The following is a 14,008-nucleotide window of genomic DNA, read 5'->3' on the forward strand; positions in this document are numbered from 1 at the left end:
CTAAAACCTACAATAATCCCCTGCATGCAACACCTATGTACACTTCTCCAAAAGTCATGGGTTGTGTCAGAAAGCCAGATACACACCGACAGCAGTGCCAGGACCAGGCATAGGCAAACTCGGCCCTCCAGATGTTTTGGGACTACAACTCCCATCATCCCTAACAGGACCAGTGGTCAGGGATGATGGGAATTGTAGTCTCAAAACATCTGGAGGGCCGAGTTTGCCTATGCCTGACTGAGACTATTGGGCCTCCCAGCTCTGACACTCCATCATGGGAGCAAGAGCAGACGCCACAGGAACGTTCAATACAAATCTACAACCTTTATTACAAGAGACAGACAGACGCAATGGCAACGCCCACCTGACGCCAGGGAGCAGGGCTGTATATAAAGCTTTTAAGCCAGGAAAAGTGCCGGAGTGTCTCTCGCCCCGTTCGCGGGAGCAGGAGGTTATCACCCAAGGTGCTGCCTGGTGCTTCTCTTCTCATCTCACCGTCACCACCAAGGAGAGCGGAGGGGGAATTATTATCAGGGACTGGGCAGGGGTTACAGTAAGGGATGCCAAACACACCTTCCCCCACCATTCAGAAGAGAGCTCATCCGAGTCTCCAAACCACCCAGGCTTGTGGAATGGAGGCACTGACAAGATACAGGAAAAAGAAAACCCTTTGCCTCCACGACCTCGCCTAGTGATGCTTAAAGTCCTTTTTTTAAAAAAAGGAAAGGGAGGGGGAGCAAGAGCACTACACAGCTCCATGGAACCCTTTCCCACCCCTCATGCTGCCCACAGCCACACCCCTCAGGAGCCCATGAGGCCCTGCTCCCTGCCGCAGCAGAAGGCATGCCAACGCCAGGAGGGTTTCAAAGAGCCAGGTAACGGCGGAGGGAGGAGAGCCAAGCTCCATGCCCGCTAGTCCCGCCGCAGGTTCTTGAGGCGCTCCTCCAGGTCAGCATCTGCGTCGGCGAGAGCTGCAGAGGAGGCTTCGGCTTTCTTCCCTGCTGCCACGCTCAGAGAACCGCCAGTCGAAGGCAGGTCTGGAAGGGAGAAGAGGAAAGTCTGAGGTGGCAGAAGGGACGCCATTCCCCGCCCTTCCCCCAGTTCTCGCCACACCCTTGGCACCCACCCCACACCCAGTATCGACCCTGGGCAGTGCGTAGAACTACATATGCATGCAAGAGATGTAGGTCACAACCACTCCATACATTACCTCTTCTACCACTTTAACAATCAGGGCTTCCTCCAAAGGATCCTGAGAACTGTAGTTCGTAAAAGTATGGAGAGTTCTCAGGGCAACCTTAAACTACAGTTCCCAGGATTCATTGGGGGAAGCCATGACCTCTAAGGTAGTACAAGTGGCTTTGAATTTATGGTGCAGCTCAACAACACCTGGAGGGTGTTAAAGACTCTTAAGTCTTTAACCTAACTTCTTTCATTTCTAATGTACATTGTTTCATTTCCTTACTATGTTTCAGTCTGTGTCCCTTCTGGGTTCTACATCACTAATAGGGTGTTTTTTAAGCCAGGGATGGGGAACCTGCAGCTCTCTAGGTATTGCAGCCCTGTATATCAAAGTTTTTAATGTGTGATGTTTTATTGTGTTTTTAATATTTTGTTGGGAGCTGCCCAGAGTGGCCGGAGCAACGAAGTCTGATGGGTGGCATATATATAATAAAACTGTTGTTGTTGAAGTACAACACCCACCATCCCTGTATCTGGAGGGCAAAAGATTACCCATCCATGATTTAAGAGGTAAATAATGAGGCTTGAAATCTTACTGGGCTAACAAGAGAAATTTCACAACAGTCCAGTTTCTGCTTGCTCAGACTTGGTATCCCTGCCTACCAGAACTTGTGCCTACCAGCATGTGGAACTGCACTGGTCTGCAAGGGCAATGTGAGTTGTGGCCTCTTGCCTTTGCCAAGCAGTTCCTTCCACTCCTATGTTCACTATGCACAGATACTCACTGGATAGCTCATCCGTCAGCGTCAGACCTAACTCATCCAGCACCTGGGAGACAACAGCGTCACTGTGAATGGAAGGGTAAGAGAGCATGAGACCTCAAGATGCATCTGTCTCTACACATCCTGTTCGCCCTGCTCCCCTATCTGCCCCGCCCCCTGGAGCAACTGTTGGTGAAATTTTGGGTGAACTTACGTATTTTGTTTCATTGTGAACAGGGCTCCACTTGTTGTGCTATGCACAGAGGTAGGAGGGATACAGCAGCTGGGATTCTGCTGCTCCCAACCACCCTCATATGTCTTATCCGCAGTCAGCCCATGTCCCTTGCATTTGAGTATTGCTCAGCTACGCACACAAATATACAAGCATACAATAAATTTCTCATGGATAATATCCCTATTGAGGAGCTTGCCCTTCAAGTGATGATGTCGTGGAGAAGGAAGCAAGGGTGCAACCGGGGTACAACTCACCCCACCCTCCGTTGCATTCACAGTGGTCCTCCACAAGCTAGAGGGTGACTGCTCTAGTACAGAGCCCTCTCTACTCATGCAGACACCTCATGCGTTTCAGAACCTTGGAAAATCAGGGTTCTAGAACTCATAAGAAGCCTACACAATAGAAAACAAGAGTTCTAGAATGCACAGCTTCTAGAATAGAAAACAGATTTCTAGAATGCACAAAGTAAAGCAGTTGCCCTCTAATTGATGATGGCCAGAAATGAAACAGAGTGAGAAAGACAAGTAGACTCATCCCCACTTCCTTCTCCATTTGATTAACATGCCACAGATGATCTGAACGATCTCAAACCCATTCCGTTGTTCCCTTCAATGTTCAGCATTCAGTGATGGCGGCAGCAGCAGCACTAATAACCTCTCTCTCAATTACCACATGCACACACCCTTAGCAGGAACCTCATCAAGAAATCAGAGTGGGAAAGCCCGGATTTCATAGAGGTTTAGCAGGAATACTGGTGTGGAAGCTGCTGCCTTCATGTGACCAAGGAGAAGCGTCATTCCAAAACCTAAGCTACCTACAGAAGTTAAGAGCTAAGCAGCAATGGGGACACAGAGGCGCCCACTTCCCACTGCCTTTGCTTATGGACCCATAACTGCCCCCCATTGTATACACACCTTTCTTCTTCATCTTCTTCATCTCCCATGGCATCATCAATGGCATCATTCATCATCTCCTCCTTCATGTCCATGATCTCTGACTGTTTCTCAAACTCCATCATGATCTTCTGGATTTGAGGCAACTTGAGCTGAAAGAAACCCACGAAGCCTGTTGTTACAGTATCCCAGAAAGAGACAGAGTCAGTCATCTGTCTTCCACACAGGTGGAAGCCGTAGTAGGTTTAAGAACTTGTAGGAGCACAATCACATCACTAAACAAGGAAAGCTGTCTTACCAACCAAGAGGCAGTTTGAATTTTCATTTCTAAAGAAGCAATAATTAGAGACAACAGAATAAACAGCCCAGAACTCCTTACATCCAGTCTGGTGAATCCTCCCTTAGTGCAAACAAGTCAGCTGCTCCAGATGCTGTTGTTGTCTGGGAGAAGCTAAGGTCAAAACTGAGGAAAGAAGAACTGTGCCTCATCTAGGTCATTAGTAACATCTTTTCCCATCCTTTGAAGATTCAGGGACTTTTGAAAAAGGCCTGTCCACTTGTTGTTTTCTGCTAGGCACCCACAGCCGATGCTCACCCTTGACATCCTCCCATCATGTGTCCACCAAGGACACCCCATTTTAAGAAAGTCTGTCTTATTGCACATCCTGTTGCAAGAAACAGGGAGCTGTCTTTTCTCAGGCCAGACTATATGTCCATATAGTCAAATATTGTCTACTCTATCAGCAGCTCCCCCGGGGTGTCAGGAAGAGAGGCCTTTCCCATCCTCTGCTACCTGGGATCCTTTATGCTGGAAATACCAAAGAGGGAACATGGCACCTTCTGCATGCAAAGAAGGTGCTCCAGAACCAGGCTATGTCCCCTCAAGTGGACTTTCTCTCTCCCTCTCTTTCCTGGCACTGCAGACCCCTAGCTGGACTGGCTTGGAGACAACCCACCTGTCTGTTCATAGTAGCCATGGCTTTGGTGACACCTTTCATTGCTTGAGCCATGGAGTTGTTAGACTTGAGGGTCTGTATCTTGAGGGACACTGCTTGGATATTAGCCCGCATCATGATGAACTTCTTGACGTAGCGCCTTGTCCTCACCAGGTCTTTCGCCATGATCTTCACTGCATCCTGGGGTTAGAGAAACAAGTTAGAGACGGAGATAAGGGTTGCCCTCCGATGGCACATCTGCACTTCCGAGCTCACCATCTGCCCCTGTTTAGCCATCTTCTTGATGTCAGCAATTATTTTCTTCTCTTGGGTTTCCAACTTCTGCCGTTCTCGGTCCAGCTCTCGCATGGCACGGTTCAGAGCCCGTTGGTTTTGCCGGAGCATCTCTTCCGGGGTTTTCCGGCGTCCAAACAGCATATCCATTGTGGCAGAAGATGAGTCAGCCTACAATTGTCACGGCAGAGAGTCAGATGATGAGAGACTTGAGACAGATACATACATCTATCCTTATGAAGTGCTTTGTGGTAAGAGCGAAAGTGAACTCTGACCAAATACACATTTTTTCCCCTCTTGCTTTGATCATACTTTGCTAACAGGCTTGAGTCAACAGGGGCTTACTGACCCGTTTTTTGACCCCTGTTTTTGACCCGTTTCAGTTTTTGGTGCTGCTTTCATTTACTGCTTACCAATACTCAACATAATAATGACAAACACCTAAGCACCTGCTAAGTAATTCGATGTGGAATTATTTTTTAATTTTATAAGCCACTCAAACAGGACATTGTCCTACAGGGTGAAATCTTCCAATTAAAATAAAATAATAAATATCAGTTTGAATCAACCAATCATATTAACACTCTCCAAATCTCACATCCCAGCACCAGCTATCTGCTGCTGTGCGCACATAATAGAAACTTCATGAATTGAGTGAAGGGGCGTGGAATGAAAGAACCAAAGCAAGCAGAAAAATAAAAAGGGAACACTCTTCTAGGCATGAGCAGATGCCCAGTATCAGCCAGCCTTACCCGGTTCCAAAGCACAATCTGATGTTTTGAACAGCCACTGACAGCATACTGAACTCCTGGAGTAAAGCACAGGCATATTTTTGAGCAAACTTCTGTCTGCCATAGCCTGTAGACTACTAACACAAGGTTAGTGGCAGAGCCCAAGACACAGCCTGTGTGACATCACAATGCTACCATCACAATGCTGCAGTTAGCTGGGCCAGAGGCCCACCAAGCAATGTGAGGAAAAGGAAAGGGAGAGGAGGGTCTATAAAAGGCTTCCTCAAACTCTGCCCTCCAGATGTTTTGAGACTACAATTCCCATCATTCCTAACCACTGGTCCTGCTAGCTAGAGATCATAGGAATTGTAGGCCAAAAACATCTCGAGGGCCAAGTTTGAGGAAGCCTGGTCTATAACAAATGTTCAGAAATGCCATACACAAAATCCCTATGCCTACCCTTAAAAAAGTCTATTGGTGGTGAATCGCATAACATGGTTCATGTACCAAACATATCTAAGAAACCACTACCCTCTGACCTCCATGATTATCCAAAAGTTTCTTTTGTAACTCGCAGCTAATTACAAAATTTTGTAGATTTACTGGTAGCTGAATCATGGTATATTTTGGTAGAAAGCTGTACAATAACTTTAGTTGAGCAGAATCATAGAAAGGTTAAAATGTAGGATGTCCTTTTAACGTGTTATTCAACTTTCTTATTTTAGCTGGCTACCACACACAACAAAAAGGGACGAGGGTGGCGCTGTGGGTAAAACCTCAGTGCCTAGGACTTGCCGATCGCATGATCGGCAGTTCGAATCCCCACGGCGGGGTGAGCTCCCGTCTTTCGGTCCCAGCTCCTGCCCACCTAGCAGTTCAAAAGCACCCCCAAGTGCAAGTAGATAAATAGGTACCGCTTTATAGCGGGAAGGTAAACGGGGTTTCCGTGTGCTGCGCTGGTGCTGGCTCGCCAGAGCAGCTTCGTCACGCTGGCCACGTGACCCGGAAGTGTCTCCGGACAGCGCTGGCCCCCGGCCTCTTAAGTGAGATGGGCGCACAACCCTAGAGTCGGACACGACTGGCCCGTACGGGCAGGGGTACCTTTACCTTTACCACACACAACACAGCATGGCCCTCCATTGTGTCTCTTTGCCACTCTCTAGTATGACCAAGAGAGGTGTAAATCAAGGGGTGGAGCAAGGGAGGTAGGGGTTGGCTTCCTTAACGTTTACAGACATATGCCACAATCTGGGAAAGCCCAGGGCAAATTCGGCAGTAGAGATTTGGAGAGGAAAGGAAACGAGGTATCTCAGAGGCAAACTGTACACACAAAACACCCTCCTTTACTTCTTTCTCCCTTCTTTCTGTGTGTGACTTCTTTCTGTCAGTCTACTGTTACCTGCAGATCAGTGATACAAATCCAAAATGAATACATACCTAAACAGAATGACAGGGGCACAGGACTGATGCTGCCAAAGAGACAATTCAGGAATAGAAGAGAGTCGCTTGGCAACCAGCCTGGAGATCTCCATCTCTTTCATACTCATACACAGCTTCTGCATTAGCATCACATTCATACAGACTGCATAACTAACAAAAATTAATTACCCTGTAAAGCATTTTTGGCTGTGAATGTGATTCTTCAATTATTAAAGGGGAGGGACAAGGGGATAAAGGTTAACCCCTATTAATGACTCTAATATAAAATTATAAAAGAAAACCCATAAACAAGACCTGGAAGGCATTTTGAAGTATTTATGTTGAACATATAACTGCTACTACTTTCACGTAAATTTATACATTAATGTGTCTCCCATTCAAGGATCAAAAGCAACTAAACTTCCTTGTAAAAGGGGAAAAGAGAGGACCCAAATAATTACCACCCAGTCAGTCTGACATCAATACTAGGGAAGATTCTGGAGCAGATCATTAAGCAAACAGTCTGTGAGCACCTAGAAAGGAATGCTGTGATCACCAATAGTCAGCATGGATTTCTGAAAAATAAGTCATGTCAGACGAACCTGATCTCGTTTTTTGACAGAATTACAAGCCTGGTAGATGAAGGGAACGCAGTGGATGTAGCCTACCTTGATTTCAGCAAGCCATTTGACAAGGTGCCCCATGATATTCTTGTAAAGAAGCTGGTAAAATGCGGTCTTGACTATGCTACCACTCAGTGGATTTGTAACTGGCTGACTGACCGAACCCAAAGGGTGCTCATCAATGGTTCCTCTTCATCCTGGAGAAGAGTGACTAGTGGGGTGCCACAGGGTTCTGTCTTGGGCCCGGTCTTATTCAACATCTTTATCAACGACTTGGATGATGGACTCAAGGGCATCCTGATCAAATTTGCAGATGACACCAAACTGGGAGGGGTGGCTAACACCCCAGAGGACAGGATCACACTTCAAAACGACCTTCACAGATTAGAGAACTGGGCCAAAACAAACAAGATGAATTTTAACAGGGAGAAATGTAAAGTATTGCACCTGGGCAAAAAAAATGAGAGGCACAAATACAAGATGGGTGACACCTGGCTTGAGAGCAGTACATGTGAAAAGGATCTAGGAGTCTTGGTTGACCACAAACTTGACATGAGCCAACAGTGTGACGCGGCAGCTAAAAAAGCCAATGCAATTCTGGGCTGCATCAATAGGAGTATAGCATCTAGATCAAGGGAAGTAATAGTGCCACTGTATTCTGCTCTGGTCAGACCTCACCTGGAGTACTGTGTCCAGTTCTGGGCACCACAGTTCAAGAAGGACACTGACAAACTGGAACGTGTCCAGAGGAGGGCAACCAAAATGGTCAAAGGCCTGGAAACGATGCCTTATGAGGAACGGCTAAAGGAGCTGGGCATGTTTAGCCTGGAGAAGAGGAGGTTAAGGGGTGATATGATAGCCATGTTCAAATATATAAAAGGATGTCACATAGAGGAGGGAGAAAGGTTGTTTTCTGCTGCTCCAGAGAAGCGGACACGGAGCAATGGATCCAAACTACAAGAAAGAAGATTCCACCTAAACATTAGGAAGAACTTCCTGACAGTAAGAGCTGTTCGACAGTGGAATTTGCTGCCAAGGAGTGTGGTGGAGTCTCCTTCTTTGGAGGTCTTTAAGCAGAGGCTTGACAACCATATGTCAGGAGTGCTCTGATGGTGTTTCCTGCTTGGCAGGGGGTTGGACTCGATGGCCCTTGTGGTCTCTTCCAACTCTATGATTCTATGATTCTATGATTCTATGTAAAAGCTACCCAAGAGAGGATTCTCCCAGAATAGAAACAGGAGTGAAAAACAGACAGTGATTTCAACAGGTATGAAACCTGGCCAAGGAGTTCCTGTCATTAAGCTCCACTGAGTCCAACTCTGCTGTTCAGTATTTTATGCTGTCGGGTGGAGGGAGGTTGGTCGATACTAGGGGTGGAGGAGCTCAGGTCTGAGGCCCAAATGTGGCCCCCATGGCATCTCTAGCTGTGCCTAAGGACCATCACCAGGCCACAGCTCCTCCACAGCCACACATCCCTCTCCCAAGTTCACAAATACCAACTTTCCTGGCCATATTGTACACCTTCCTTGAGTGTTTTCACCTGACTGGAATGCGTCCTTGATCTCTGATAATGCCTCATGCTTGCCAAGATGAAGGACAGATAGGAGCATGTGTAGATAATAGCCTACTGTACAAAGGTAAACTTTACTTCTGTTGCTCTGACCAGTTTTGCCTCTGACCTCACCCATCACTGATTGCACAGAAGGGAATGTACCACCCCCCCAGTCTGAAAAAGTTTCTGCACCCTGATCCACACACTCTTTACTGTAATACCACATTTGTTTGTTTGTTGCATTTATATGTTGTCTTTCTGCCACGGCACCCAAAGCATGCAATACCAAAATAAATAAATAAAAGCCTTACGGTAGACTATCTGACCACCACAAAGAAAGCTGCCAAGGCAGCTCAACAGAGGGCGACAACATCTACGATATTTGACTGTAGGTTACCTAGAAAATCTACGTTGGGAGGCAGGCAAGGGAGGGAGAGCAGAGTAAAAAGGAAAAGGGCAGCACTGTAAAAGAATTACTGAATGTCAACTCATAGGATAATGTGGTGAGATTTACTGGCCTGAAAGGAGGGGCATTTGCTAAATTTTACTTTGTGTGACTCTGGGAGAACCAGAAAAGTTATACCGAGGGCCTTCTCGGTAGTGGCGCCCACCCTGTGGAATACCCTCCCATCAGATGTCAACGAAATAAACAACTATCTGACATTTAAAAGGCAACTGAAGGCAGCCCTGTTTAGGGAAGTTTTTAATGACTGATGTTTTGATGTATTTTTAATCTTTTGTTGGAAGCCGCCCAGAATGGCTGGGGAAACCCAGCAAGATAGGCAGGGGTATAAATAAATAATAATTCTTCTTCTTCTTCTTCTTCTTCTTCTTCTTCTTCTTCTTCTTCTTCTTCCATCGTAAATCTCTCTCTCTCACACACACACATTATTACATAAAATTATACTATAATATACTATGCTAATACAACAGGAAATAAACGAGGGTGGGGAAGAAGAGCCCCACATAAGGCACCCAATCCTCTCACTTAAATCCTAAATCCACCAGCTGCCCCACACCCGACATCATCAGCACAGCTCCCCGAGCCCTGCGGGCTTTCCCAATCCCCCTCCCGGAAAAGGACAGGACACCCCCTCCCCATAATAAGCCAGAAAAAGGGAAGCAGCCCCTTACCCAGCAGCAACAACAAAAGCAGCAGCAGCCTCAGTCCCCTCCTTTCCAGTCCTTGTTATTTCTTCCCCTTCTTCTTCCGCCTTGGCCGCGTTTACGTCATAGGGCGGGGTTCTCGCGTCAGGATCACGCGGAGGGAGGGCGGAAGAGGAAGCCGGACAGCGGAGGAACCATAGACACAGAAGAAGCCGGACATCGGAGGAACCATAGATACAGAGGGAAGGGAAAGGCTAGAGAGTCAAACACAGCTGGCCGTTTTCTAATAGAGCCCGTTATCGCGCCAGAGTTAGAAAAGTGTAGAGAAGGCAATCTCACTATTTTCCTTTATCCTTTCCGGGTCCCCATCGAGAAACCACATTTAAATATTCCCCGTATTTACTTATTTTTAGGGGGAGTGCGGCCGGAAGTGAGGGTTGTCTATATGGCAGAACAATGGAAAATGTGGCGATAGCGCCACATACAGGAATTCGTCCTCTTTCAGTTGAGGGGGGGGATGTTTTAAAAAAAATAATCTCTGCATTGGTATCATTGAATAGCTTCGAGGCAAAGGGAGTTAAATGTGGGTTCTGTGTTTACTCGGAAATCCCCTGTTCAGATAATGAAAAAGGTCCATCTACTGTTCCCTCTCCCGAATTGCTTCGTGAAAATGCTCGGGACAAGCGTCTAGACTCTAGAGATTAAGAAATTAAGAGATTAAGAAAGGAACATGTTTTACTGTGCAGAAACGTGCTTTGCAAGGGCGAGGGGTCTAAGACCCCCCAGCCTAGAAGTTGTTGGACTATAGTTCCCATCAACCCTAGCCTGCATGGAGAATTCATGGCTCAGGGTGCCCCAACTCCCTGCATTATTATTATTTATCAAATGTGCATACCACCTGTCATCCACTGATCTCAGGGCAGTTAACAGCATGAAAAATACAAGATGAAAAAGAAAAATTCATAGTAAGAGCAACAAGAACAAAGCCAACCCCTTGAGATTAATCTGCTATAATAGCAGAGTCAAGATCCTGGTGGATGCAAGTGAGTTTTTTCTCTTTGCAAACAAGTCACAGTGAGCTACCCTCTGTTCCACCACCTCCTTCTGGCCAGGCTGTAAGAGGCCTCGCACTACCTGGGCAAGTTCTGGATGGAATAGCGAGAATGCAATCATCTTTGCTGCCTTCACTGCCACTAGGTCGAGCCAGCAGTCTGGGAGCCCTCAACACCACCTGAGACCAGCTCTGTCAGGGAGACTGGGCAGCAAGGTGGGAGGTAAACCAGCAGAATCCCTTTGTCGTTGTTTTTCTAGACCGACACATTATGTTTGTCATTTCTGTAATGTGATTCATGCTATGCAACTGTGTGCTGGGATCCAAAGGAAGTATGGCTTTCACAAATGCTACAAATGTTTCTGCAGTTGTTTGGGGAAGTCTGAAAGCAAAGTCCTAGCAAACCACACCTGAAGACCCGCTGTCAGTCAGAGTAGGCAGTAGTGCTTTAGAGGAACAAAAAAACCTGAAGGCAGCTCCCTATGCACAAGCTTGGTATCATACAAACACCACTGAATTAATTCAAGGGATTCGTGATATGCACAAGCAGTGGCAGATTACATACAGGCACAACAAATGCAGTTTGTTGGTGTGTACAGTAATTAAGCACACTGAATATTCGGTGCAAGGGATGATTTAAGAGCTGCCCTGCCAAATCAGACAAAGGGTCCCATCCAGCCGAGAACACAATTTCCTACAGTGTTGAGCCAGATGTTTATTGGAAGAGCAGGACCTAAATGCGCCAGCCCTCCCTTCTGGTACAACCCCCTCCATGTGTCCTAAAGACACAGCACAAAAGGAAAGCGGACCAATGACAGTGGAAGGAAAGGAGGGTATTAAGAAGCTAGAAAGACTCCCTTTTGAGATGCAGCTGCAAAAAGCACCTAAAAATTTATAGAGCATTATTTTAACCACACACTGTTGTTTTTAATGTCAGCAATTTGGGCCAGCTTGATAATAAAAGATGTGTTCCATTATCACGTTGCCTAGTAGCTATTGAAATTTCAGTGCCAGATGGAGCTGAGCATACATTTCAGCCCTCAAACAATCCTTTTTCAGGGTTATAGCCTAGGGAAACCAATTTTCATAAGCTCTCTTCTCCCCACCCCTCAGCTCCTTTGAACTCTTAACATTTCCAGTCTGCATGGTGCTGTGCATTGGTTATGTCTCAGTTCATTCCTGTGGGCTAGATTACTGCTTGGAAGTATTCAGACAGACTGCTCACTGGGGAAAGAAGATGCGGCCAAGAATTCTAGCTGCTGACCCCAGGTTCCATTGGTAGACTCACTACCTCCCAGTCAACAGCCAAGAAAATAGGATGAAAGATTACACTATCACCAAAAATGAGACTTATATCAATTGAAACAAAATCATCAAGATTCTAAGGCAAGTTGAGAAATTCAGAGGACCTCAGGCAATCACAAAAATCAGCACCACAAAGCACTAAGTTTCTAACAGTCTTATTCTATGCACAGGAACCACTATGATGAGTGATGTTTCATTGTGCTATCTAACCTAGACAGACCCCAGAGGGTTGCAGTTTCTATTCCATAAATAGCATGTTGTCAGACCTGGCTGGTGGTTTGCTGTTGTTTCCAAGAGCAGCATTTAAAAACAAGGATCAGAAAGTCAGCCAGAGAGCTACTGCAGAAAAGATTTCCTACTAGCAAAGGCTCTTCAAATATTTACCACCTTTTATTCCTTCTCTACCTTCACACATCTTGAGCATACACCAACTCCCTACTAAACAGTTTACTGGCACTGTAAACTCAGTGTTTTTCAGAATCAAGCAACAAGGTTGCAGGCTGTAATTTTTAGCAAAAAACCAGCATCACCCGCCTTGCACTGCCAGTGTTTACTTATTGCAGCAGAGTAGATCACATCCTCCCCGTTAATGTATTCCTAGAAGGCACATGTTTCACAGCATAGCAACCCTGGGTTACTTGGAACCATCATAAAGATGACAACTCTCTCAAACTGAAAAACTAAACTTCCTAAATAGAAAGATCGTGTGGAAAGGGAATGATGTCACCAAACAAGGATTAATTAGGGTGAAATTTCAGCTCCTCATTCAATCCCCATAGCAGTGGTCACCAAGTCAGGCTTGCTTAGAGGGTCATGATGCTGTGAATGCAGATGTCCAGAAACACATGCAGAGATTTCTACAACAGCTGTCACAGTTGTCCATGTGTTAGTGCATGGGGGGGGATGTCAGCCAGAACTGTCTCCAGCAAGATCGTAAGAAACTGAGATCAGCTAGGCAAAAATACAGAACACAAAAAAGCCGGTAGCCAGCATGGGGCTATTTTCTCCCCATATCCAAGCAATCACAAACTAGAGCTGACAAACTAGGCTTGATAAATAACTAGGATTTCAGGGGGAGGACAAGTGGGGTGGAAGAGGGCTAAGCCTGCCCACATCAGAAATGTTAGCCTTTTCAAGGGGTGCGTAAGTTACACGCCCCATCAGTCCAAGGGAACATGGTCAATGGTCAGGGATCAGAGTTGCCATCTCTGGTATACCACAGCTACTTATCATTCTAGAGCTCTTGCAAATGCACCCAAGATGTTTTAACAGTATAAGGCATACAAAGAGCATAAAGATAACTGCTTAGAGCCCATTTGTCATTCTTTCTTTGGGAGGGGGGAGCTTTGGGCTCCAAATTTCCAATTCCTGCACAAAACACTCAGGCCATATTCAGTCTCAACACTTGGGAGGTGCTTTATAATTTCTGTCCAGACTTTTGATTGACAGGAATGAATAGCACACACTAGGAACATGCAGTTCCTTTAGCTGTAAATAAAATTCTCACGTCCTCAATTTCTGAATGAATCAACCTAAGACTGCCAAATGTTTTTATCTTTGGTTGTATTCACCATAGCACGTTGCTGCTAAAATGTCCCAAGCATACCAGCCACACTTCAACGGGAGTGGTTGAAGCAATAAGTATTGCTTGCAAGTATCCCAGTGCAGGAAACAGCACCCAAGAATTCAGAATAACTACTCCAGGAATCTCCACAGAAAATATGAGCAGAACTCCTTTTTACATGCAGATTCCTTCATAATCTTTCACTGAAACCAGCACCAAGAAGAGTAGTTACATTGCAACTGAACTTTGCATAGCTGCACCGAAGTAGCTGATCTGAAATTCTCATAGCAGAATCAAATCAGACTTCACGACACTCATCCCTAGACTATACTTGGGAAAGTGTTTGTATCTGTAAA

At 45.9% G+C, this 14,008-nt stretch overlaps 1 protein-coding gene across 2 annotated transcripts; it reads right to left on the bottom strand.

The window, feature by feature from the left end:
* Positions 1 to 304: 304 nt before the first annotated feature.
* On the bottom strand, positions 305 to 9,913 carry CHMP2A (charged multivesicular body protein 2A). Of its 2 annotated transcripts, none has more exons than XM_083580712.1 (6): positions 9,760 to 9,913; positions 4,283 to 4,471; positions 4,028 to 4,207; positions 3,093 to 3,223; positions 1,968 to 2,029; positions 305 to 1,037 (listed from the first exon to the last, which is right to left on the bottom strand). In XM_083580712.1, the coding sequence occupies exons 2-6, from the start codon at positions 4,448 to 4,450 to the stop codon at positions 913 to 915; spliced, it is 666 nt and encodes a 221-aa protein (XP_083436838.1). In that variant the 5' UTR covers positions 4,451 to 4,471; positions 9,760 to 9,913; the 3' UTR covers positions 305 to 912. The 2 variants fall into 2 exon arrangements, with proteins under 2 accessions (XP_083436838.1, XP_083436839.1); XM_083580713.1 differs by lacking the exon at positions 9,760 to 9,913 and adding an exon at positions 5,053 to 5,194.
* Positions 9,914 to 14,008: the final 4,095 nt, after the last annotated feature.

This window comes from Podarcis filfolensis (genome assembly GCF_964270895.1).
Source record: "Podarcis filfolensis genome assembly, chromosome: 13".
NCBI classification, from domain to species: domain Eukaryota; kingdom Metazoa; phylum Chordata; class Lepidosauria; order Squamata; family Lacertidae; genus Podarcis; species Podarcis filfolensis.

What these genes read in the sequence shown, in the direction of transcription:
- CHMP2A (XM_083580712.1), bottom strand. Translation starts at nt 4,450, where the DNA reads ATGGATATGCTGTTTGGACGCCGGAAAACCCCGGAAGAGATGCTCCGG. An exon ending in TGGCTACTATGAACAGACAG is followed by an intron (nt 3,224 to 4,027) that starts GTGGGTTGTCTC and finishes GGTTTCTTTCAG; the next exon opens with CTCAAGTTGCCTCAAATCCA. An exon ending in GAAGAAGATGAAGAAGAAAG is followed by an intron (nt 2,030 to 3,092) that starts GTGTGTATACAA and finishes TTCCATTCACAG; the next exon opens with TGACGCTGTTGTCTCCCAGG.